The sequence below is a fragment of the Pelobates fuscus genome, chromosome 6 (assembly GCF_036172605.1).
Source record: "Pelobates fuscus isolate aPelFus1 chromosome 6, aPelFus1.pri, whole genome shotgun sequence".
In the NCBI taxonomy this organism is placed as follows: Eukaryota; Metazoa; Chordata; class Amphibia; order Anura; family Pelobatidae; genus Pelobates; species Pelobates fuscus.
The window spans coordinates 224936169-224962285 of record NC_086322.1 but is presented as its reverse complement, the minus strand read 5'-3'; the positions used below and the strand labels follow the sequence as shown (position 1 = coordinate 224962285).

The window sequence follows — 26117 nt, the reverse complement described above, 5'->3', positions numbered from 1 at the left end:
CGTTTGTGAATCAGAAGCACCCATGATTTCAACAGAGCGTCTGGTTCAAAGCAGTACAAATACACAAACAGTTTCAACAGTCACACCAGTTACCTTAGCAACAGCACCACGCGGCACGGTTACTAGGCCCAAACACACACACACGAAAACACGCAGAGAATTCTCGTACATATAGTGATATCATGACATCTCACTCACAAAGATTTACCAAACACTAGATACTTATCTCTGTAACTATAAATCAAACCCTACAATGATCCACACTATAAATCAACTTTTAACTAACTGACTATATCACATTCTAGTAACCTCATCTTTACAATCAGTGGTTATGGTACGGTTAGCAAGTGGTTATAATACATTCAGATTTGCATTGCCGTATCTCCTTTTATATCTGCTAATTTGTGGTATGTCTAATACTTCAAAAATCCTCATGGACTATATTACGAAGCAGACACTGAATCAGCAATGCTCAACAGGTAAGAACGGATGGCTATAGATCTGAAAAGAGTAGTCATATATGAATTGGTTAAATTGTGTTTTATCTAAAATCCTAGGTTTCTACTATACCAAGCATCTCATGGCCCTGCTGTACAGCCTAAAGTTGTGATCAGCCTTAAATGGAGTTTTAATGGGGTTGTTAAAACAAATCAATGCCAGGAATATACAGTAATGAAGTGCGTTGGGAGGTGTGTCTCGAAACATTGAACAGTTAAACAAGGATACTCACCATAAGGAGATCCAACAGAATAATTTATAGATACTGAAGTTATTTTGATAATTTAAAACATTTATATCAAATATAAGAAAAATCAAGATTTGACATGATTATGTATAGTGTTATTAAGTTACTTTCTTACACGAAAGAAAACAAAACATACATTGTGCAATTGTGGTACTTTTATTAATTGAATGCTAATCATTATTTTTCTTTATCCCTCTCCCGTAGCTAATGAATGAGTTGCTATTTTAAGTAATTGACAAAGATGACCATTTATATGAAAGATGTTGTAGTTCGATATTTAGCAAAAGCAAGTCTGCTAAAATCACATTTGTGATATTAGAAGAAAAACTGTATTTAATGTTTAGTAGACGGGAATAGGGGGAGAGAAAGCACAGTTTTAAATAGCATTTAAAAAATATATTAATAAAGAAAAAGTGCATAACAACTCAGGAGTAAAAATCAACGCAGGACATCTTTAGTGAACTTACCCCAGAGCAAAGTGAGTATCTGTGCCTGGGGAATAAGAACGAGCGAATACACTGCCCCAATGTGAAGCAGAGACATGAGAATTACATTCCTCCACACAATCTCACTGTGATATGTCATCTTTGCCTCTTTTTCTTTCCTTTTGGCATCTGTTCCAGGTTTCAAGGCTTCGTTCTCGTCACCGGACATAATTTTCTTTTTCACTTCCATGAAACATTTACCTGCCATCTTGGCAAATAAAATGTTAGAAAGCAGCTTCATGCTTGCACTCTAGGAAAGTAATGGAGAGATCTAAGGGTCAGGCCAACCTCTATGAGAGGGTGCTGTTGATTATCTGGTATACAAGGAGCAGAGATGCCGAGGACTGCAAAGGCTATAGCACAGCATCTGTTGCTGGCATCTCATCCATGATACTGATAGAACGATGCTGAACTCTGCAGAGCAACAAAATAGGAGGAGGGAGACAGAGAGACCTGCATAGCTACAGCCAATCAGACTTCAATTTGGATCTTTTCTTAACAATAATAGTTTAAAAAAAGAATCCCATCACCGGCTCACTAATGACAGCATGTAAATTAAATATACAGTTACTTTATCAATAGGCTTTATTAACTCCTTATGACAAGGGCCACTTTGTCCCTAATAGATAAAAAGCAATTTTCACATTTACATACATGTTTGCTCAATTCTGATTTAATTTCCATCTTTAATTGCTCCAATCTGTATACAGTAGTACACAAACTTAATCCGTTCCAGAAGGATGTTCGAGTTCCGATTTCTTCGAGAATCGAATCCACATTTCCCATAAGAATTATTGTAAGTTTGATTAATCCGTTCCAAACCCCCAAAATGAGAGTTTTTCAAGACACATTTTACAGTTTAATAATACCTTACATGCATAAAATCATATATAAAAAAATAATAAACACAATGTACAGTAAATGAAATGAAAATGTAACTTCACTTTATCTGTAATGAGAGTTGATGGAGTAAGTGGAAAGGAGAAGAGATATTATTGTTTGAATTGGAATAGGTAACTGTTCTTCTGGCATTTAAAATGTGTCGAAAGTGAGACATAGCTTTATAATTGAACATGTTTGTGGCATGTTTTGTTTGGGTACCGAGGATCGTTCATGTACTGAGACATTTTTTACTCTAAATTTTTGTTCGACTTTCTAATTGTTAGAGAAAGTGACCATTTGAGTTCCGAGGTTCCACCGTAACGTATCATTGTTTGTTTTTTAACAATACATAGCACTGTTATGTGCTTCTATGGGAGTGATTTATAAATACTGGCGTATTCACTTTTACATTTATATCAGTTTTGTGCACATGTACTAATTTGTAGAAAACTGTTCATGCCTGCATCCTTTTTACATTGGTGATTTTTTTTTTCGGATTTTTTTTATCTGTCTTTCTGACACTTGCTCTTATCATTTTTACTGATGATTGATTGCAAGGGGAAAAAAAGAAGCATTTACAACTTCAAGAATTACCTGTTTCAGAAAATCTGCCACTCTCACAGTCGTAAAAAAGGCACATTCTTGTTTTTGATACATAGAAAGCATTGTTATTAAAAAGGCGCTGGATGAATACATTACCTAAATTAATGGATAAAGTATAAAAGATGCAATGTGTTTAGAAATACATGTCTTAATCATAGTTTTGTGTGGAACATGTGTACTCAACTAGTACGTCTTTAAAAAAAATATATATATATTTTATTTTTTATCTGTCCTGATATTAGAATTAGGCTTTTCACATATTATTATGGCGTTTTGGCAAATTTATTTCACATTCTACTTTGAAGCATGAGTATTTAACAGCAGTCACTTAGACTAAACTAAGTACACATCTTTAAAAAGTACAACTTTCAGGATATCTTTCTAAAAGTATCAATACATATTAAATTCTATTATTTAGAATCACTGCCTACAGTTTTGATAATTTTCAAGGTGTGGGTCTGTGTCTTTTTCTTCATAAACATATTCAACATATAAACATATCCAGTATAAGGGAGGGAGGGGGTAGGCCATTGAATCTATTATGCGACTAGGTTTAGCTTTCTGCTGTAACTAGCTGGCAGTTACTGGCATGGACACTTCAAATTATTTTGAGTTGAAGATAGCAGAGTGACATTTTGTCATTCTTCCCAGTGTTATACTAGGCTACCAATATATAGTTTGTTTGTTTTTTTATTAGTTAACTGTTTGATAGTCACCAGAACAACTACAGCTTAATGTAGTTGTTCCGATGTCACGAGCCTTGTTCTTCAAGAATTTTCATGTAAACACTGCCTTTTTAGAGAAAATGCATTGTTTACGTTACAACCTAGGGACACCTCCAGTTGCAGTCACTTAGAGGGCCAGTAGAGGTGCTTCCTTTGTCAGTGCAGCACTACGTCAATGCATCTCTATGAGGGGATGCTGATTGGCACAGCAAAGCGGTTTTCTGCACATTGACGATAGCCTCATTAGAAAGCATTAGATTAGCTGAGATCATCAATTATGATGATCTCAGCTAAGGAGTCAAATCGAGGATGGATCCACTGGCGGATCTGCGCTTCACTGGAAAAAAGGTAAGTAAAATGCTTATTTAATGGGGACTGGCCAGCTAACATGTTTTTTTCAATACTATAGGGTAAGGAATACGAATTTTGTATTCCTTTACAACAACTTTGAGTGGGAAATAGGAGATTGATATTTTGTCATTGTTCTTAGTCTAGTAAACTACGTTAACAATATACTGTTGCTAAACAGCTATGGACCACCCAGCTATGGAGTGTGCCACTCATTAACCCAGTTCACACCTCCATAAACCACAATCACATGAACATTCTAAGCGGTCGGCTAGGTGGTCGCAGTTCGTATAGACAAACACGCGGCGGCCATCTTGGGACACGAACAAAGGCAGCAGTGTTTGGTCGTCGAGTGCCTGGAACTAAAATCGGACACTCAACGGCGCAAACACCGCTGGGACTTCGACCTCCACCTAAGTTCACATAGAAGTACACAAACAAAGCGCTATTCGGTAGAAATAATCTACCGAACCAGATACGTACAATAACACCATGCACGAACGGATCTGTTTGGCGATTTACACATTATTTGACTGATAAGAAAGACCGCCCCACAGCCTAATTCTCTGGAACTATTTTGGGCATGAAATCATGCGTGCGGTCAGTCGAAAGTGGCTTCCAAGGAATTTGTGAACCCTCGCTCTGACCGGGATGATTTTTTGGATATGTTGTTTACCCAGATCAGAGCAACCCATGGATGTGCCATTTGTGGGGATATGTCATGTTTTTGGGGTACTTCTGAAATCTTGTAAAATATGTGGTTTTCCTGCCTGGAGATAATTGAGTTATTACATTATCTACCTCAATTATCTACCAGGCAGAGGGGAGGGCTTGTACATACTGTATGGTGTATACTGTATAGTGTCTCTATGTATAACACTGTTTCATTGGCTTGTTAACATTGTGTCTCGGTGCCCCACAAGGTCAACCTGGGCGGCAACCTTGTGCGGAAAATCACAAAAAAAGCAGTGTGCCACCATTAAACTTCAGTTATTCCCCCAAAACTGAGTGTTGTCCAGTTACTGGGGAGGTGTTTTGGGAGAATCTTGCCTTGCCTTGCCTTACTGTATTTAACTGTTTCTTTGGAGTATCTTCTTTGTTCCTGAGTACACCTTGGAGGAACGAGCGGAGAAAAGTCCCTGCTAAGACTAGCGCTCCGCTACACTCCCCATCTAACCCTATCCATATTTTCTGTGGCTGTCCAATTATAGACTTCCCAATGCAGTCCAGTGATAAGTCTTTGCAAGACATGTGCTCTGAGTAATTGCTGTCTCTTGAGTTTAGTTCCACTGAGATAAACAAACCAGGAAGTAAAAGGACCAGTTGGCTGGTTGACAGCTAGGGGGAGTGTAACAAGGTAAATTTGTGAAAATTTCTATTGGAATCTGCACTTTTTGTAAAATTAAAAAGAAAACTCTCTTTACACTAAAGCTAAACTGCTTTGTTTCTCTTTGAGTGTCCCTTTCACCCTGAGCCTTCACTAACTGGAAAGGGACACATGGCTACAAGTAATGTGAGTGGTTTGGGAGGACAACAGTGCTCCAGGGAGCAATGATGGATAGAAAGGGAGAGACAAGCGACTGCTGGACATATTAAAAGGAGTCCAACTTGCTTAAAGGCCATATGAATGAGGGGATGCAATGCCACCAGGGATGTCATTGTGACTTCACTAAAAATCTGGAGACTGAGATTAGAGACTTACATGGTGATAGGAAAGATGTATGGCTGATAGGAAGCATGACAATCAGTGATTCTGTATTGTATATACATTTTCTGAAGGAATCTCAAAAGTTAGTCCCACTTTGGGGAAATAACTCAATCCGTAATGAATTTCAGGTCCTGTACTTGAGGTAAAAGTATATGTGATAACTATAATGTATCTCAAACTAAATTTGCATCAAATTCAAATATTGCATTCAGAGTCATTATTTTCTAACTGTGCAATCTTTATAGTAATTATATCCTTTCTGCCTAATCAGAAGAAATTCTGTTATATCTTTTCCACTGCAAATTGGTTTTTCATATTTTCTTATTAAACTTTGAGAAATAGCCATAAGCAATTTGTCTTCCGTATATCATGTAGGATATGAAGCAAGAAATGATTAATCTAGTTCAATGATTAGTCCGTTAGAACTGTACACATTTTAGGTCTTTCACTACCATAACTAGAATCTACAAGGATATATGAGTATATATAATTTATAGGAAAACAATATCTTTATACACACTTTATCGTTTTATTTTGCACCAGTTATGTAAAGGTATATTGTTGGCACTTAAATAGAAACTGCCCGAATATCAGTGGGGCACAGCACGATCACTGATGGTGAGAAAGGACGGGACTGTCCATAAACTCTCCACGGCCGCAAATGCGTTCCTCGGGGTGCTTGGTCTCTTAAGTATTGGCTCAACAGCGGTAGCCCTGAGTGGAGCCCAGGTGTGGGACCCAATATCTATAACTTAGTTTGTCCTGTGAGGGAGAACAAGGGACTCTTGGTGGACCCTGACTTGAGCCATTGCTCGGTAGGATGGGGACAGTGCTTATTCTGCTATTTCTCCTACCATTGTGCCTTGTATTCTCCATGCTATTATATTGTTTATCAGTTTTTTTGTGTTTAATTATTTTTATTTATATTATTTATATAGCGCCATCAGATTCCGTAGCGCTGTACAATGGGTGGACTAACAGAAAAGTAATTGTAACCAGACAACAGGACGTACAGGAACAGAGGGGGTGGAGGACCCTGCTGAGCTTACATGTTAGTGGGAGTGGGGTATAGTGACACAAAGGGTAAAAGTAGAGGTGCGAAGTAGGTTGTTAGAAAAGTAATGAACTATGTTTATTTGTTAGGTACCACACACTGCATTTCTGTACCATACAAGGTGACCGTGGGGGCCTGTTCCCAGGCTTCTTGGCACTTAAAAACATACTTTACCAACAATCACCCGTTGCCCTGTTGGTTAGGGATATCTATCTCAGTTAAACCCTTGCATTGTTACTTTGAATTCTTAACACATGCCAACATTCCTTGACAGACTTAGTACCTTAGAACTCCTTTTAGAATTCCTTTTATTACATTTTAACAGGGTAGTAGTTTGTACCATGTTTTTACACAGTCATGCTATTTTACAAAAAAAAAATCACAAAAAAAAAGAGCTATCTCTTGCACTCACATTTCTACCCAATAACTTTCTGCAAGGTGACCTCACACCACACAATGCATATGCAGGGTACATTGGTGATGATGAATTATTCATGGATTTTCTGTACCCCAGAAATTAGAGTTTTGCTTTCTGATGAAGCCATTTAAATGAAAATGTGCTTCGTCAGACATGATGGGTTGATGAATAAATTCATTGTTTTCTCCAGTTAATTAGTTGTTCCTTAGTGAAATGATCCGTTAATCCCTCCCCACGCTGACATGCTGTTATTTCTCTTGCGTGTCTTTACCCCTTCCTCATAGATTGTAAGCTTGTTTGGGCAGGGCCTTCTTCACCTCTTGTCTTTGTCATAAACCGTATGTAAATGACTTGCCAAATATTTCCATTTTGCATAGGTACATATTTACATATGCTGAAAAGAGACTGGCAGCCAGATTAATCATTGGATCAAGAAGCATTTACCCTACATTGAAAAATAATATCCTTAAATATTCTGTTTTTGCAAGTACTTTATAATTGTAAAGTGCTGCAGAATATGTTGATGCTATATAAATAATAATAATAATAAGAATATTAATAATGCCTGCCCCTATGTGTTCAAGGGACTCTTTGCAGAAGCTTTGCTGACCTTTACATCAGTGGGCCTGCTTTAATGAGGTTTTATGTGTGTGACGAAAGCACTTTCATCACTGGGACTTGGGGAGGCCTGCTTGCCAGCCTCTTGCCCCAGGATTATGGCCCATGTATGAGACCTGGATTCTGGACTGTGGAAAAGTCTTTTTCCTTCCTCAGTTTAGTCTATGGAACTACCAAATGGATTGTGCCTATGGTGTTAGTTCATACGAACAAACTAACGAACAGCCGGACCACACGCAATGGGAGTGTGCAGCCTGTTAACCTCCCAGAAGCTGTGGTTAACCGCAGCTTATCGACGAATGGCTGGGTGGTCACCGTTCGTATGGACGGCGGCCATCTTAAACTGTCAAACGCCCAGCAGTGTTTTGTCGTCGACTTCCAGACTTCCATCCTTTCGTTTATATTCATACAAACGCAGCATCATTCAGTACATTTAAACTCACCAACTAGACCGACCCTGAGGAATAAAAACTATGGTACTAATTCTGGACAGATCGTTGCCGAACGGTTGGTGAAAACACTGTAACCCCATGGCGATCTGACTGAGTTTGTGGGATCTGAGCGCTTTTTGGATATATTGAGCGTTCAGATCCAAGCTATCTGGGGGTTTAATTATGGGAAACATGAGTTATGTAAACATGAGTTATGTATTTTAATGTGTTTTAATGTATTAATGTGTTTTTGTTACAGTTTTAACTTAGGAATATTTTCTGTACCTGGAGATAATTAAGTTTACTATGGCCACTTAACTCAATTATCTCCAGGATAGAGAGGAGGGAATTTTACTGTTTCTGTGGGAGTGGTTCACATTGTATGGTATGTTTATTGGCTACTGTAATTTTATTCCAGTCCTCCACAAGGTCCCTGTGGGAGTATCCCTTGCTGGAGGACCTGCATAAAAGGCCAAGCTGTGGCCACCATTAAACAGATCATCTTGCACCTTCATGAAGTTTCGGCTCATGTTTGGGGGATTGGAGAACTACACTCTGGGGATTGCTATTATACTATACTCCCCAGGGTATAATCACTAAGCTCTGGTAAGAGCTTGTTCCTGTTCCTGTTCCTGCTCTCTGGAGTTAAGAGAGGTCTACCTACTGGAAGCTGGACCCTGGTCTTGGGTCCAGATTGGGTGGAAGATGGCGAGACCCCAACCAAGCTGCGGCGGTTCGTGGGGTCTGCAGTGGTTATGGTGTCTGGTGGAGTGCTTGGAGCCCTCGGGAAGCACTAGAAGCATCCATCACCGGAAGGTACCCAGTCAGGGTGCCTGGCGTTTCGTTACAGTGTGCTTTGTCTTTTTTCTTTTGAGGTTTTAGTTCACCCACTTTCTGCAAAAATACCCATGGATGTAGATACTTAAATGAACAACATAGTTGAGATGTTTAAAATATCTATATATCTATATTTTTTTCGTATTGTTTGAAAAAACACAATACAGATATACAGATAAAATTATTAGCAGGCTACAAGCTGACATAATTCTGTCAATTTATATTTGCAAAATCTCTTTAAATATGCGTTCAGATAATGTTATAGCTGGTGAGACCACTACCTCGAATGTCGGTTCTGGATTTACCCTCTAATTGTGATACACTTCTATACCTTGTGTATATTGACTCTCACTTATGTGCAGCCTCTACTCTACCTGATCTATATAATTGTTTCCAAATTTTCAAGTTGTTAAATAACTTCTTTAAAAAAAAATAAAAAATTAGAACTATCTTATAAATGTTTGAACAGTGTGATATCAGATTGAGTATGAAAGTTATAACAGATTTAGCGCTGTATGACTTTCTGCCCCATTGCTGTTCTGTCAACAGGAAGGCAGAACCAATTATTGAAGTATAAACTGTGTCACTGGTTCCCCAGCATGGAGGCCTGCAAAGCTTTTTTATTTTTCGTTGTACGCAGCATGTTTTTTTCTTTTTCAGATTCAATCGTTTTCTAAATTTAAAACACTCCTTTATTCTTGAGTAATGGCTTTCTGGGAATATATATATAGATGACAGTTGTGTTTTTAATTAAATTGAAACATGCAAAATCAGATGCCCTTTAATTAAATGTCTGAAAATGTTGTTGTAAACCATTATGCGATATAGTAAAACATTCAGATATATTTGTGGTCGGAACCAAAGTTGTAATGTAATCTGTACATTGAAAGGAAATGTCAAACGAATGCAGAAGATTATTTTTTTCCTCTCTCTGTTTCCAAAACCAACATACTTACAATGTGATAACTAGTGATGTCGCGAACACGAAATTTTCGGTTCGCGAACGGCGAACGGGAACTTCCGCAAACGTTCGCGAACCGGCGAACCGGGCGAACCGCCATTGACTTCAATGGGCAGGCGAATTTTAAAACCCGCAGGGACTGTTTCTGGCCACAAAAGTGATGGAAAAGTTGTTTGAAGGGGACTAACACCTTGACTGTGGCATGCCGGAGGGGGATCCATGGCAAAACTCCCATGGAAAATTACACAGTTGATGCAGAGTCTGGTTTTAATCCATAAAGGGCATAAATCACCTAACATTCCTAAATTGTTTGGAATAACGTGCTTTAAAACATCAGGTATGATGTTGTATCGATCAGGTAGTGTAAGGGTTACGCCCGCTTCACAGTGACGGACCAAACTCCCCGTTTAACGCACCGCAAACAACCGCAAACAGTCCATTTGCACAACCGCAAACTCCCCATTTGCACATTTTTTAGTGCAAACTAGTCTAAATACTAATATAGTTGAAACATGCTACTTTTATTCATGCCAGACAACCATGCAGGCCAGACTAACAAACATGCCAGGGCCAATCATAGTTAACCACCTCAGATAGCAACATGGCTCCCTCTATATACAGAGTAAACATGGCTCCCTCTATATACAGAGTAACATGGCTCCCTCTATATACAGGGAGTGCAGAATTATTAGGCAAATGAGTATTTTGACCACATCATCCTCTTTATGCATGTTGTCTTACTCCAAGCTGTATAGGCTCGAAAGCCTACTACCAATTAAGCATATTAGGTGATGTGCATCTCTGTAATGAGAAGGGGTGTGGTCTAATGACATCAACACCCTATATCAGGTGTGCATAATTATTAGGCAACTTCCTTTCCTTTGGCAAAATGGGTCAAAAGACGGACTTGACAGGCTCAGAAAAGTCAAAAATAGTGAGATATCTTGCAGAGGGATGCAGCACTCTTAAAATTGCAAAGCTTCTGAAGCGTGATCATCGAACAATCAAGCGTTTCATTCAAAATAGTCAACAGGGTCGCAAGAAGCGTGTGGAGAAACCAAGGCGCAAAATAACTGCCCATGAACTGAGAAAAGTCAAGCGTGCAGCTGCCAAGATGCCACTTGCCACCAGTTTGGCCATATTTCAGAGCTGCAACATCACTGGAGTGCCCAAAAGCACAAGGTGTGCAATACTCAGAGACATGGCCAAGGTAAGAAAGGCTGAAAGACGACCACCACTGAACAAGACACACAAGCTGAAACGTCAAGACTGGGCCAAGAAATATCTCAAGACTGATTTTTATAAGGTTTTATGGACTGATGAAATGAGAGTGATTCTTGATGGGCCAGATGGATGGGCCCGTGGCTGGATTGGTAAAGGGCAGAGAGCTCCAGTCCGACTCAGACGCCAGCAAGGTGGAGGTGGCATACTGGTTTGGGCTGGTATCATCAAAGATGAGCTTGTGGTGCCTTTTCGGGTTGAGGATGGAGTCAAGCTCAACTCCCAGTCCTACTGCCAGTTTCTGGAAGACACCGTCTTCAAGCAGTGGTACAGGAAGAAGTCTGCATCCTTCAAGAAAAACATGATTTTCATGCAGGACAATGCTCCATCACACGCGTCCAAGTACTCCACAGCGTGGCTGGCAAGAAAGGGTATAAAAGAAGAAAATCTAATGACATGGCATCCTTGTTCACCTGATCTGAACCCCATTGAGAACCTGTGGTCCATCATCAAATGTGAGATTTACAAGGAGGGAAAATAGTACACCTATCTGAACAGTGTCTGGGAGGCTGTGGTTGCTGCTGCACGCAATGTTGATGGTGAACAGATCAAAACACTGACAGAATCCATGGGTGGCAGGCTTTTGAGTGTCCTTGCAAAGAAAGGTGGCTATATTGGTCACTGCTTTGTTTTTGCTATGTTTTTGAATGTCAGAAATGTGTATTTGTGAATGTTGAGATGTTATATTGGTTTCACTGGTAAAAATAAATAATTGAAATGGGTATATATTTGTTTTTTGTTAAGTTGCCTAATAATTATGCACAGTAATAGTCACCTGCACACACAGATATCCCCCTAAAATAGCTATAACTAAAAACAAACTAAAAACTACTTCCAAAAATATTCAGCTTTGATATTAATGAGTTTTTTGGGTTCATTGAGAACATGGTTGTTGTTCAATAATAAAAAATACAACTTGCCTAATAATTCTGCACTCCCTGTACAGTGTAACATGGCTCCCTCTATATACCGTGTAAACATGGCTCCCCTCTATATACAGTGTAAACATGGCTCCCTCTATATACAGAGTAACATGGCTCCCTCTATATACAGTGTAACATGGCTCCCCTCTATATACAGAGTAACATGGCTCCCCTCTATATACAGTGTAAACATGGCTCCTCTCTATATACAGAGTAACATGGCTCCCTCTATATACAGTGTAAACATGGCTCCTCTCTATATACAGAGTAACATGGCTCCCTCTATATACAGTGTAAACATGGCTCCTCTATTTATACAGAGTAACATGGCTCCCGTCTATATACAGTGTAAACATGGCTCCCCTCGATATACAGTGTAAACATGGCTCCTCTCTATATACAGAGTAACATGGCTCCCTCTATATACAGAGTAACATGGCTTCCCTCTATATACCGTGTAAACATGGCTCCCTCTATATACAGTGTAAACATGGCTCCCCTCTATATACAGAGTAACATGGCTTCCCTCTATATACCGTTACTCCCTCTATATACAGAGTAACATGGCTCCCTCTATATACAGAATAACATGGCTCCCTCTATATACAGAGTAGCATGGCTCCCCTCTATATACAGAGTAGCATGGCTCCCCTCTATATACAGAGTAGCATGGCTCCCTTCTATATACAGAGTAACATGGCTCCCCTCTATATACAGTGTAAACATGGCTCCTCTCTATATACAGAGTAACATGGTTCCCTCTATATACAGTGTAAACATGGCTCCAGGGCCGCCATCAGGGGGTGACAACCATGACGGTTGTCACGAGCCCGGCGGTCCTGGGGGTCCCAGACTGCTCTGGCAGTCCTGGGCCCCACTTTCCCTCCCTGCACACATAGATAGCGAATATCGCTATCTACGTGTGCAGCCGCGGGCCCCCGGCTCCCTGTTACCGCAGAGGGGGCCCAGGCAGCACACAGCTTCTCTTCTCTTCTCTGCTAATAACTCTCGCGAGACCTGGTTGCCATGGCAACGCTCCGCGGGTCTCGCAAGAGTTATTGGAGGAGAGAAGAGAAGAGGCTGTGTGCTGCCTGGGCCCCCTCTGCGGTAACAGGGAACCCGGGGGGCCCCACCATGCCACCGGACCACCAGGGATGGAATCTCCCCCCTCCCTAGACACAGGTAAGCAGGGAGGGGGGAGAAACAATTTAATTAAATTAAATTTTTTTTTAATTATGTTAAAATGCCCCCCTCCCCATCACCCCATATTGCACATTTACATACACACACTACATACACTGACACAACACACACACACTACATACACTGACACAACACACACACACTAAATACACTGACACAACACACACACACTGCATACACTGACACAACACACACACTGCATACACTGACACAACACACACACACACTATATACACTAACACAACACACACACACACTATATACACTAACACGACACACACACACACTACATACACTAACACAACACACACACACTACATACACTGACAAAACACACACACACTACATACACTGACAAAACACACACACACTACATACATTGACACAACACACACACACACTACATACACTAACACAACACACACACACACTACATACACTGACAAAACACACACACACACACTACATACACTGACACAACACACACACACACACACACTACATACACTGACACAACACACACACTACATACACAGACACAACACACACACTGCATACACTGACACAACACACACGCACTATATACACTAACACAACACACACACTACATACACTAACACAACACACACACTACATACACTAACACAACACAAACACTACATACACTGACACAACACACACACACTGCATACACTGACACAACACACACACACTATATACACTAACACAACACACTACATACACTAACACAACACACACACACTACATACACTGACACAACACACACACACTACATACACTGACACAACACAGACACACACTACATACACAACACACACTCTGCATACACTGACACAACACACTCTGCATACACTAACACAACACACACTATGCATACACTGACACAACACACACTGCATACACTAACACAACACACACTGCATACACTAACACAACACACACACTGCATACACTAACAAAACACACACTCTGCATACATTGACACAACACACACACACACACACACCATACACTCAGGGCCGGATTAACATAGGGGCTGATGGAGCTGCAGCTCCAGGCCCAGGCCCATTGAATAGGCCCATTTAAAAAAAAAAAAAATTATTATTATTTTTTTTTTTTTTTTTTTACACACTACTCTTAGGTTTGCCACCTGACTGGTATTTTACTGGCATAGCTGGTATTTGAGGCTGTCTGACCATGCCGGTATTGCAGTAATACCAGCAATACAAATGCAGGTATTTTTCTCAGAATAAATGGAGATTACTCTGCAATACCAGCACCGGCCAGTAGGGGTCACTGTGTGTGGAGAGAGGCAGGTATAGGAAGTTACAGCATATCCCTGCCTCTCTCTACTACTCACTGATCCATGAGGGAGCAGCAACACAGCACAGAGTCCAGACAACAGCTCTACAGTAAGTGAGGGATGGGGGGAAAGATAGTAGGGACACATGGGGACACTGAGACACTAGGGGACACATGGGGACACGGAGACACTAGGGGACACTAAGGGACATATGGGGACACTCAGACACTAGGGGACACAGACACTAGGGGACACAGACACTAGGGGACACTGAGACACTAGGACATATGGGGACACAGACACTGGGAGACCTGGGAACACAGATACTTGGGGACACTGGAAAACATGGAGACACTGAGACACTAGGGGACACTGGGACACATGGGGATGCTGAGACACATGGGGACGCTGTGAGACATAGGGACATTTGGAGACACTGAGACACTGAGACATTGGGACACGGAGACACTATGTCCCCATTTCTCCCAGTGTCCCTATGTCCCCCAGCCAGTGTCCATAGTGTCTGTGTCCCATGTCTCTCAGTGTGCCTAGTGTCCCCATGTGTTCCTATATATCCCAGTGTCCCCATGTCTATGTCCACAACTGTCCCCATGTCTCCCAGTGTCCCCAAGTGTCTGTCTCCCAGCCAGTGTCCCCTAGTCTCCCAGTGTCCCCTAGTCTCCCAGTGTCTGTGTTCCCATGTCTCTGTGCCCCAAATGTTTCAGTGTCCCCATGTCTCTCACTGTCCCCAAGTGTCTGTCTCCCAGCCAGTGTCCCCTAGTCTCCCAGTGTTCCCATGTCTCTGTGTCCCTAGTGTCTTAGTGTCCCCAAATGTTGCAGTGTCCCCATGTCTCCCAGTGTCCCTATATGTCCCAGTGTCCCCATGTCTATGTCCACAACTGTCCCCATGTATCCCAGTGTCCCCAAGTGTCTGTCTCCCAGCCAGTGTCCCCTAGTCTCCCAGTGTCTGTGTTCCCATGTCTCTGTGTCCCTAGTGTCTTAGTGTCCCCAAATGTTTCAGTGTCCCCATGTCTCAGTGTCTGTGTCCCTAGTGTCTCAGTGTCCCCATTTCTCCCAGTTTCCCTAAATGTCTCAGTGTCCCCATGTCTCCCAGTGTCCCCATGTCTGTGTGTTCCCGGGTCTCTCAGTGTCCCCATGTCTCTCAGTGTCCCCGGGTCTCACTGTGTCCCCAGTATCCTAGTGACATGGGGACACACTGAGACATTGGGACACTGGGAGAAATGGGGAAACTGAGACACTGGGAGACTAGGGGACTGGGCGACATGGGGACACTGACACTGTGATACATAGGGACACTGAGACACTGGGTGACTTGCGAGACTGAGACACTGGGAGACAGGGAGATATTGGGAGAAATCCATCTATACAGCAGAATCAAACTGTGAGTAGTTTGTTGGTGATTTTACAGAATTTTCTCTGATGTCACTCCTTGTGATTATACAAATGATTAAGGCTGGTATTTTTTCCCAAGAAAGGTGGCAACCCTAACTACTCTTCACATACTCTTGCTTAAAGGAGCACTACAGGGTCAGGAACACAATCATTTTCTGACCCTATTATGTTAAAACCACCACCCTGGCCCCTTCTTGCCTCCCTAAGTATAGTAAAATATTCAAGTCTGCAGCTGCTGGCTCTGCCTCTGAACTGACTGTCTGCTGACATCATCAGAAGTGGTGGTCTGAGCAAATTACAATACTTGCCCATAGGATTGGCTGAGACTGTTAACTAGGCAGATCAGGGGCAGAGCCAGCACAAGTCCAACATAGCCCTGGCCAATCAGCATCTCCTCATAAAGATAAATTTAATCAATGCATCTCTATGAGGAAAGTTCAGTGTCTGCATGCAGAGGGTGGAGACACTGAATGGCAGTGCTGCACACTAGGCAGTACTGCCCCAGGAAGCACCTCCAGCAGCCATTTAAGGAGTGGCCAGTGGAGTTATTTTCTCTGAAAAGACTGTGTTTACTGCAAAAGGCCTGAATGGAATGATTCTACTTACCAGAACAAATACAATAAGCTGTAGTTGTTCTGGTGACTATAGTGTCCCTTTAAGTTGGAAGCTTAAGAGGGATGTATGGGAACAAAACCTGTGTGGACTGGCTGACAATAAAATTAGTTTAGGTAATGCTGTTGGTCTCTCTAACACTGTGGTATGTCCCCTCCTTTCTTCTACACTCACTACATACACCTTTTCTCTGTCTCAGACTGTATACCAGGAACTTCTGCCTGCTAGTAAGAAGATAAGGAGACAAGTGGACCAGCGAGTGCTAGGGGACAGTCCTTAGAAAGAATGGAGTGAGCGCATCATTAGACGCATTTATGTCAAGCTCAGAATGCTGCCTGCATAGTATGCCCTTAGTTGGACAGCCTGCAGGATTGGCGGGCAGCCTGACATGCATTCATGCCAGGTTGTCCTTCAAATTCTTTGGACAGACATGCCCCCTTTTTGGGCATGTTCTCCCCTTTTGGCAGGTCTGGTGACGTGATTTGCACCAGTGGCCCACCCTTTTACCCCGCCCATTGACTTCCTGCTTCACTGGACACTGCTGTTAGGGGGTATGGATTTACTTGAAAGATGAAAGCATAAATTTGAGAGAGATTAGCATAGAGTATGTGTTTTCTTATAGCTGCATCCTATGAGTTTCCCTCCAACACCATCTCCATCAGATACATGACGCTTGGGGGGTATGACCGTTTTAGTGTTTTTGGTCGATAAGATTCTGTAAATAGGCCCATCATAATTGTCAGCACCAGGCCCACTGGGCTCTTAATCCGGCCCTGCATACACTAACACAACACACACACACTACATACACTGACACAACACACACACTACATACACAACACACACTCTGCATACACTGACACAACACACTCTGCATACACTAACACAACACACACTCTGCATACACTGACACAACACACACTGCATACACTAACACAGCACACACTGCATACACTAACACAACACACACTCTGCATACACTGATACAACACACACTCTGCATACACTGACACAACACATACACTCTGCATACACTGACACGACACACACTGCATACACTAACAACACATACACTCTGCATACACTGACACAACACACACTGCATACACTAACACAACACACACTGCATACACTAATACAACACACACTCTGCATACACTAACACAACACACACTGCATACACTAACACAACACACACTCTGCATACACTGACACAACACACACTGCATACACCAATACAACACACACTGCATACACTAACACACACACTGCATACACTAACACACACGCTGCATACACTAACACAACATACATACTGCATACACTAATACAACCCACACACTGCATACACTAATACAACACACACACACACTGCATACACTAACACACAGTGCATACACTAATACACTAATACAATACACACACTGCATTCACTAATACAACATGCACTCTGCATACACTACACACTAACACACTCACTGCATCCACTATACTGACACACACTCTGCATTCGCTACACATTAACACACTCTGCATTCACTACACTAACGCACACTCTGCATCCGCTACACACTAACACACTCTCTGCATTCACTACACATTAACACTCTGCATTCACTACACTAACACACACTCTGCATCCGCTACACACTAACACACTATCTGCATTCACTACACATTAACACTCTGCATTCACTACACTAACACACACTCTGCATCCGCTACACACTAACACACTATCTGCATTCACTACACATTAACACACTCTCTGCATTCACTACACTAACACACACACTGCATCCGCTACACACTAACACACTCTCTGCATTCACTACACATTAACACACTCTCTGCATTCACTACACATTAACACACTCTCTGCATTCACTACACTAACACACTTTCTGCATTCACTACACTAACACACTCTCTGCATTCACTACACATTAACACACTCTCTGCATTCACTACAAATTTACACACACACTACATGCATTACACTGACACACTCTGCATTCACTACACCCTAACACACACTCTGCATTTATTACACACTAACACACACTCTGTATTCACTAAACTATGCACACACTCTGCATTCACTACACTAACATACACTCTGCATCAACTGTACACACAGCATCCACTACACAAACATCCTGTATTCACAGTACACACACTACATCCACAACAAATTGAAACACTCTGCATTCACTATACACAGACACTGCATCTAATACACACACTACATCCACTACAGACACTGCATCCACTAAACACAATTCATCTAGTACATACAAACACTACATCCACTACACAAACACACACTACATCCACTACTCAAACACTCTCTGCATTCACTACACATTAACACTCTGCATTCACTACACTAACACACCCTCTCCCGCCGGGCATCCAATACACACTAACACACCCTCTGCATTCACTACACATTAACACACTGCATTCACTACACTAACACACACTCTGCATCCGCTACACACTAACACACTCTATGCATTCACTACACATTAACACACACTCTGCATTCACTACACATTTACACACACTCTGCATTCACTACACATTTACACACACTCTGCATTCACTGCACTAACACACACACTGCATTCATTACACTGACACACTCTGCATTCATTACACACTAACACACACTCTGCATTCACTAAACTATGCACACACTCTGGATTCACTATACTGACACACACTCTGCATTAAAGGACCACTCTAGGCACCCAGACCACTTCAGCTTAATGAAGTGGTCTGGGTGCCAGGTCTCTCTAGGATTAACCCATTTTTTCATAAACATAGCAGTTTCAGAGAAACTGCTATGTTTGTGAATGGGTTAAGCCTTCCCCTATTTCCTCTAGTGGCTGTCTCATTGACAGCCGCTAGGGGCGCTTGCGTGATTATCACTGTGAAAATCACAGTGAGAGCACGCAAGCGTCCATAGGAAAGCATTATGAATGCTTTCCTATGTGAACGGCTGAATGCGCGCGCAGCTCGTGCCGCGCGTGCGCATTCAGCCGACGGGGAAGAGAGGAGGAGGATCGGAGGAGGAGAGCTCTCCGCCCACCGCTGGAAAAAGGTAAGTTTTAAACACTTTCCCCTTTCCAGAGCCCGGCGGGAGTGGGTCCCTGAGGGTGAGGGCACCCTCAGGGCACTCTAGTGCCAGGAAAACGAGTATGTTTTCCTGGCACTAGAGTGGTCCTTTAACTGTACACACAGCATCCACTGCACAAACATCCTGTATTCACAGTACACACACTACATCCACCACAAATTGAAACACTCTGCATTCACTATACACAAACACTGCGTCTAATACACACACTACATCCACTACAGACACTGCATCCACTAAACACATTTCATCTAGTACATACAAACATTACATCCACTACACAAACACACACTACATCACTGTACACACACTACATCCACTACTCAAACACACTCTGCGTTCACTATACACACTGCATCCGCTACACAAACACACACTCTGCATTCACTGCAAAAACAGTATCTAATACACACAAACACTACATCCATTACACACATTCTAATTCACTTCCACTATACACACCACATTCAGTCCCGCATCATTGTCAGCGGACTAGGTAGGGCGTGGGCGGGCCCGGGAGGGAGGGGGCGGGGGGGGCCCAGACCTTGTGCTTTGTCAGGGGCCCCAAAATTTCTGATGGCAGCCCTGCATGGCTCCTCTCCATATACAGAGTAACATGGCTCCCCTCTATATACCGTGTAAACACGGCTCCTCTCTATATACAGAGTAACATGGCTTCCCTCTATATACCGTGTAAACATGGCTCCCTCTATATACAGAATAACATGGCTCCCTCTATATACAGAGTAACATGGCTTCCCTCTATATACCGTGTAAACATGGCTCCCTCTATATACAGAATAACATGGCTCCCCTCTATATACAGTGTAAACATGGCTCCTCTCTTTATACAGAGTAACATGGCTTCCCTCTATATACCGTGTAAACATGGCTCCCTCTATATACAGAGTAACATGGCTCCCTCTATATACAGTGTAAACATGGCTCCTCTCTTTATACAGAGTAACATGGCTTCCCTCTATATACCGTGTAAACATGGCTCCCTCTATATACAGAGTAACATGGCTCCCCTCTATATACAGAGTAACATGGCTTCCCTCTATATACCGTGTAAACATGGCTCCCTCTATATACCGTGTAAACATGGCTCCCTCTATATACAGAGTAACATGGCTCCCTCTATATACAGTGTAAACATGGCTCCACTCTTTATACAGAGTAACATGGCTCCCCTCTATATACAGAGTAACATGGCTTCCCTCTATATACCGTGTAAACATGGCTTCCTCTATATACAGAGTAACATGGCTCCCTCTATATACAGAATAACATGGCCCCCCTCTATATACAGTGTAAACATGGCTCATCTCTTTATACAGAGTAACATGGCTTCCCTCTATTGATACCGGAGAAACTGACGGAAGCCAAGCACAGAGAGATGGACAATACTTTCAGCAATACTTTCAGCTAAATCAATGAACAGGTTTTTAGCATTAAGGTTGGATCTTATTATCTATGCTCATCTCTTCATAAAAGGAATGGTATACTTGATGAGTTTGGGAGGTTACCGTATCAGTCTCTATCCCTATAAACAATACTGTCCCAGGGTCTAAACCCGTCCCATATATTTGAAACCCAAATAAATTACCATATTTATCTAAGAACTTGTCAGGGTTATTTATAAGTATATGGATTGGATTGCATTCCATAGACTTACAGTATGGATTGGTAGGCAACTTAGTCACAATCATGTCCTTGTCTGCTGTCTGCCCCCAAGTTGCCCACCCCACACAAGACCAATATGGGCAAAAGTTACAATCTCTATTTGGGCATCTAGGACTCACATACTTATTTTTACTACTGGGACAAATATATTTATCGTTAGACCCATACGTTCTCTCCCATCTAAGATCCCCACATACATTCCACGGCTTTCTACCACTTGATATCGCTTTACACGCATCAAATAGCAGAACACCTGAAGAATATACGGATTCTAATACTGTTTTGTTAATTAGGGTCCCCTGAGGATCTCCATTCCTGAGAGTCAACCAAATTGTACGGGGTTGATACTCTGGACTGAAGCACTTAGGTTTTCCTACCCCTAAATGGCACACACTATATTCTATATTTAAGTATCTACATCTTGATACATCTCCTTTACACTCGTATTGCGAATGCCAAATTAGGGTCTGGAAAATATGGTTACCTGTTCTTGTAGTCTTAATGCATACCTCACAGCTAGGAGTGTCGGTACCTCTACCTTCCTGAATATAAAAATACACATATAAAAACATTATTAGAAACACATCTTTCGTCGTCATCCTCAGTCTTCGTCCGTGCGATGGCACCTCAGCTTCCAGGGTGTAAGGGCTGCAGGGAATGGAGTTCTGCTCGTCTTCACAGGGGTCTCTTCGAGACTTTTCCTGACTTATATACTACACGTCGGTGAGCGGACAGGCTTTATTATGGCCTTCTCACTCACTTACCAATCTCTGAAACAATAAAATTTGTAATCCACAAGGTTCCTCGTCACTCCGACTGAGTCGTGCGCTTTAACCGGATCTTGCAGGGATTCTCTGGATCTGCTGTAGCTTGCCAAGAATCGACTGCTGCTGGTTTAACCCTGGAGTGATGTATCCACGGAGTCACTTCGGCTACTTTTATCGCTGTAGGGGTAGACAAAAGAACAACATAAGGACCTCTCCACTTGGGCCCTAACGGTACATTATTCCACTCTTTAATCCACACTTGGTCTCCTGGGTGGTAACTATGAACTGGGGGATAAATATTCACAGGTAATCTATCTTGTACCCATTTCTGTACCTCCTCCATAGTCTTACCCAACTCTACAACCTGCTGCCGGGTAATTCCTTCTCCCAACTGACTCAAATCCCCCCTTAAGTTACCAAGTACGGGAGGTGGTCGCCCATACATGATTTCAAAAGGAGAGAGGCTCATCCTTCTGGTAGGTGTACTGCGGATTCGCAATAGAGCTATGGGCAAGAGAACGTTCCACTTAAGTTGGGTTTCCTGACACATTTTAGCCAACTGATTCTTAATAGTTCTATTCATTCTCTCTACCTTACCAGAACTCTGGGGTCTATATGCCGTATGAAGCCTCCACTTTATACCAAGCATATGAGTCAGTTGTTGTAGGCACTGATGAACAAAAGCTGGACCATTGTCCGATCCTATAGAGCAGGGTAGTCCATATCGGGGTATTATTTCTCGTAGCAGGAATCTCACAACTTCTCCTGCTTTCTCCGTACGAGTAGGACATGCTTCTACCCAGCCTGAATAGGTGCACACAACTACCAGTAGGTAGCGATGTCCACCAGATTTAGGCATTACTGTATAGTCAATTTGTAGATCGGACATGGGGAGTCCCCCCATGAACTGAACTCCTGGTGGCTTTACTGGTCCTTGCCTTGCATTATTTTTAGCACACGTTACACATCTTCGTACAATGGCCTGAGTCAAGTTGGACAATCTTGGTATGTAGAAATGTTTTCTGAGAGATTCTTCTGTACTATCTCTCCCAGAATGTGTCCCGTTGTGATAGTTTTGGACAATTTCTACCGCTAGTGATGCTGGAATGACTATTCTTCCATCTTCTAACTGATACCATTTGTTCTCCAAATACTTTCCAGGTTCAGTCTTTAACCACTCCTCTTCTTGAGCTGTATAAACTGGAGTCCATTGAGACAGTGGAGTTGGTATAAGAGCAGCTATATGCTCCACATATTCCTGTCTTTCTGATTCAGCGGCACGCTTAGCTGCACTATCTGCCATCCGATTTCCTTTGGTTACATCACCGTCTCCTCTCAAATGCGCTTGACAATGTATAATACCTTCTTTCGGCTCCCACACTGCTTCCAATAGTTGTAGGATTTCAGCTGCGTACTTGATTTCTTTGCCTTCTGAATTCAATAGTCCTCTTTCTTTATACAAAGCTCCGTGGGCATGAGTGGTTAAAAACGCATACTTGGAGTCCGTGTAGATGTTCACTCTTAAACCTTCAGCCAATTGTAACGCTCGTGTCAGTGCTATCAATTCTGCCTTTTGTGCTGATGTTCCTTTTGCCAGTGGCCGAGCTTCTATCACCTTATCTATCGTTGTTACTGCATATCCTGCATAGCGGATCCCTTCTTTCACATAACTACTGCCGTCGGTGTAATATTGAACATCGGGGTTCTGGATGGGAAAATCACGAAGATCTGGTCTACTTGAAAATACTTCATCCATCACTTCCAAACAATCATGTTGACTTTCAGTAGGTTGTGGCAAAAGGGTAGCTGGATTTAAGGTATTTACAGTCTCTAAATGCACTCTTGGGTTTTCACACAACATTGCTTGATACTTGGTCATACGGCTGTTACTGAACCAATGATTTCCTTTATAATCCAACTACGTCTGTACTGCATGTGGGACTCGTACATAAAGTTCTTGACCCAGAGTGAGTTTATCGGCTTCAGCTACTAGCAGGGCGGCTGCAGCTACTGCTCTTAGATAAGGTGGAAGTCCGCTGGCCACTGCATCCAGTTGCTTAGACATGTAGGCAACAGGTCTTTGCCATGATCCCAAGTACTGTGTCAATACTCCCACAGCCATTCTTCTTTGCTCATGTACATACAGGTAGAATGGTCGTGTGTGATCAGGTAGACCTAATGCTGGGGCACTCATCAAAGCCTTCTTCACATCTTCAAATGCCGTTTGCTGTTCTTGAGTCCATAAGAAGGGGTCGTGCTCTGTACCTTTGATAGCTGCATACATAGGTTTTGCCAGTATCGCGTAGCTGGGAATCCATATCCTACAGAAGCCTGCTGCCCCCAAGAATTCTCGCACTTGTCTTCTATTCTTGGGTATCGGTATTTGGCACACAGCTTCTTTTCTCTCTGGCCCCATAATTCTTTGACCTTCAGAGATATGGAATCCCAGATATTTGACAGTTGGCAAACACAACTGAGCCTTCTTTCTAGACACCTTGTATCCTGCCTTCCAGAGAATGTGTAGTAGATCACGCGTTGCTTGCTGACATATTTCCTTTGTAACTGCTGCTATCAACAAGTCATCTACATATTGTAACAATACACACTCTCCTGGGATGGACTCGAAATCCAGTAGATCTTGACTTAGAGCTGAACCAAATAGGGTAGGTGAATTTTTAAACCCTTGGGGCAGTCTTGTCCAGGTCATTTGGTGTTTTGAGCCCGTCACAGCGTTTTCCCATTGGAAAGCGAAGATACATTGGCTTTCTGCAGCAATTCGGAGGCAAAAGAAGGCATCTTTGAGGTCTAAAACTGTAAAATAGGTAGCCCCGCCCGGAATTAAAGCAAGCAGGTTATATGGATTGGGTACAACTGGATGTATGCTAACAACCGCATCATTGACTGCTCTCAAGTCCTGCACAGGGCGATACTCATCTGTACCGGGCTTTTGAACAGGCAGCAATGGGGTGTTCCAGGGGGAAGTACAGAATTTTAGGATACCATACCGTATGAACTTATCCAGATAAGATTGGATGTTCTTCTTAGCCTTCTGCGGGATGTGATATTGCCGTAGGCTCACTGGATAAACCCCAAGTTTTAGTTCAATTTTAATAGGTGGAATATTGCGGGCCAGTCCTGGTGGGTTGTTCTCTGCCCAAACTCCTGGTATGTTGAATAAGGATTCATCACTCCTAGGGTTTTGGCTAGTCAACGCTGTATAAAGTCGCCACTCTTCTTCCTTTGGTACGGATAATGTCATAATACCTGAAGGTCCATTAAACTTTAAGGATGTTGTTCCATTTGGTAGGAACGTAATCTGCGCTTGTAATTTGGATAGCATATCACGTCCCAGCAATTGGACTGGACATTCAGGCATGTAAAGGAATTGATGTTTTACTACGTGGCCTCCCAATGTACAGAGTCGACTTTTAAGAACCGGTTTTGTAGCACTTCTTCCAGTTGCTCCTATTACAGTAATAGTTCTTCCAGATGGAGGAGCAACTAGACTAGTCACCACCGAATGTTCAGCACCAGTGTCGATCATGAACGCACTCCTTTTTCCCCCTATTGATACATCGACCATAGGCTCCGCTCGACCAAGGGGGATGGAGCCCGGTCGGTATCAATAGTCCTCCATAACCGTGTCAGCCAATCCTACAAAGTCCCTACCTTCTCTATCGCGGGACCTTTGCGCTGCTGGATAGTACCTATCTTCCCTTACACTTCCTCTGTTCCCATTACTTCCTCTATTACCATTGCTCCCTCCGGGGCCTCCTCTACCTCTCGCTCTGCCTCTAAAGTTTCCATAACCTGCCCTGGATAGGTCTCTCTCATACTGCTCTCTTTGCGGACACTCGCTTCTCCAATGCCCTTCTTCCCTGCAATATGCGCACTGATTCCTACTCAAGGGCTCCCTATTCCACCTACTATCGCCTCTATCTGGACCCC

General features: G+C 42.5%; 1 protein-coding gene across 1 annotated transcript in view; it reads right to left on the bottom strand.

Annotated features, from left to right (window-relative positions):
* SCD5 (stearoyl-CoA desaturase 5) overlaps nucleotides 1-1611 on the bottom strand; it is a 158248-nt gene extending 156637 nt beyond the window's left edge. Inside the window, exon 1 of the mRNA XM_063425360.1 lies at nucleotides 1213-1611. Coding sequence (XP_063281430.1) covers nucleotides 1213-1471 — 259 coding nt within the window. The 5' untranslated portion in view covers nucleotides 1472-1611. The remainder of the gene's footprint in view (nucleotides 1-1212) is intronic.
* Nucleotides 1612-26117: the final 24506 nt, after the last annotated feature.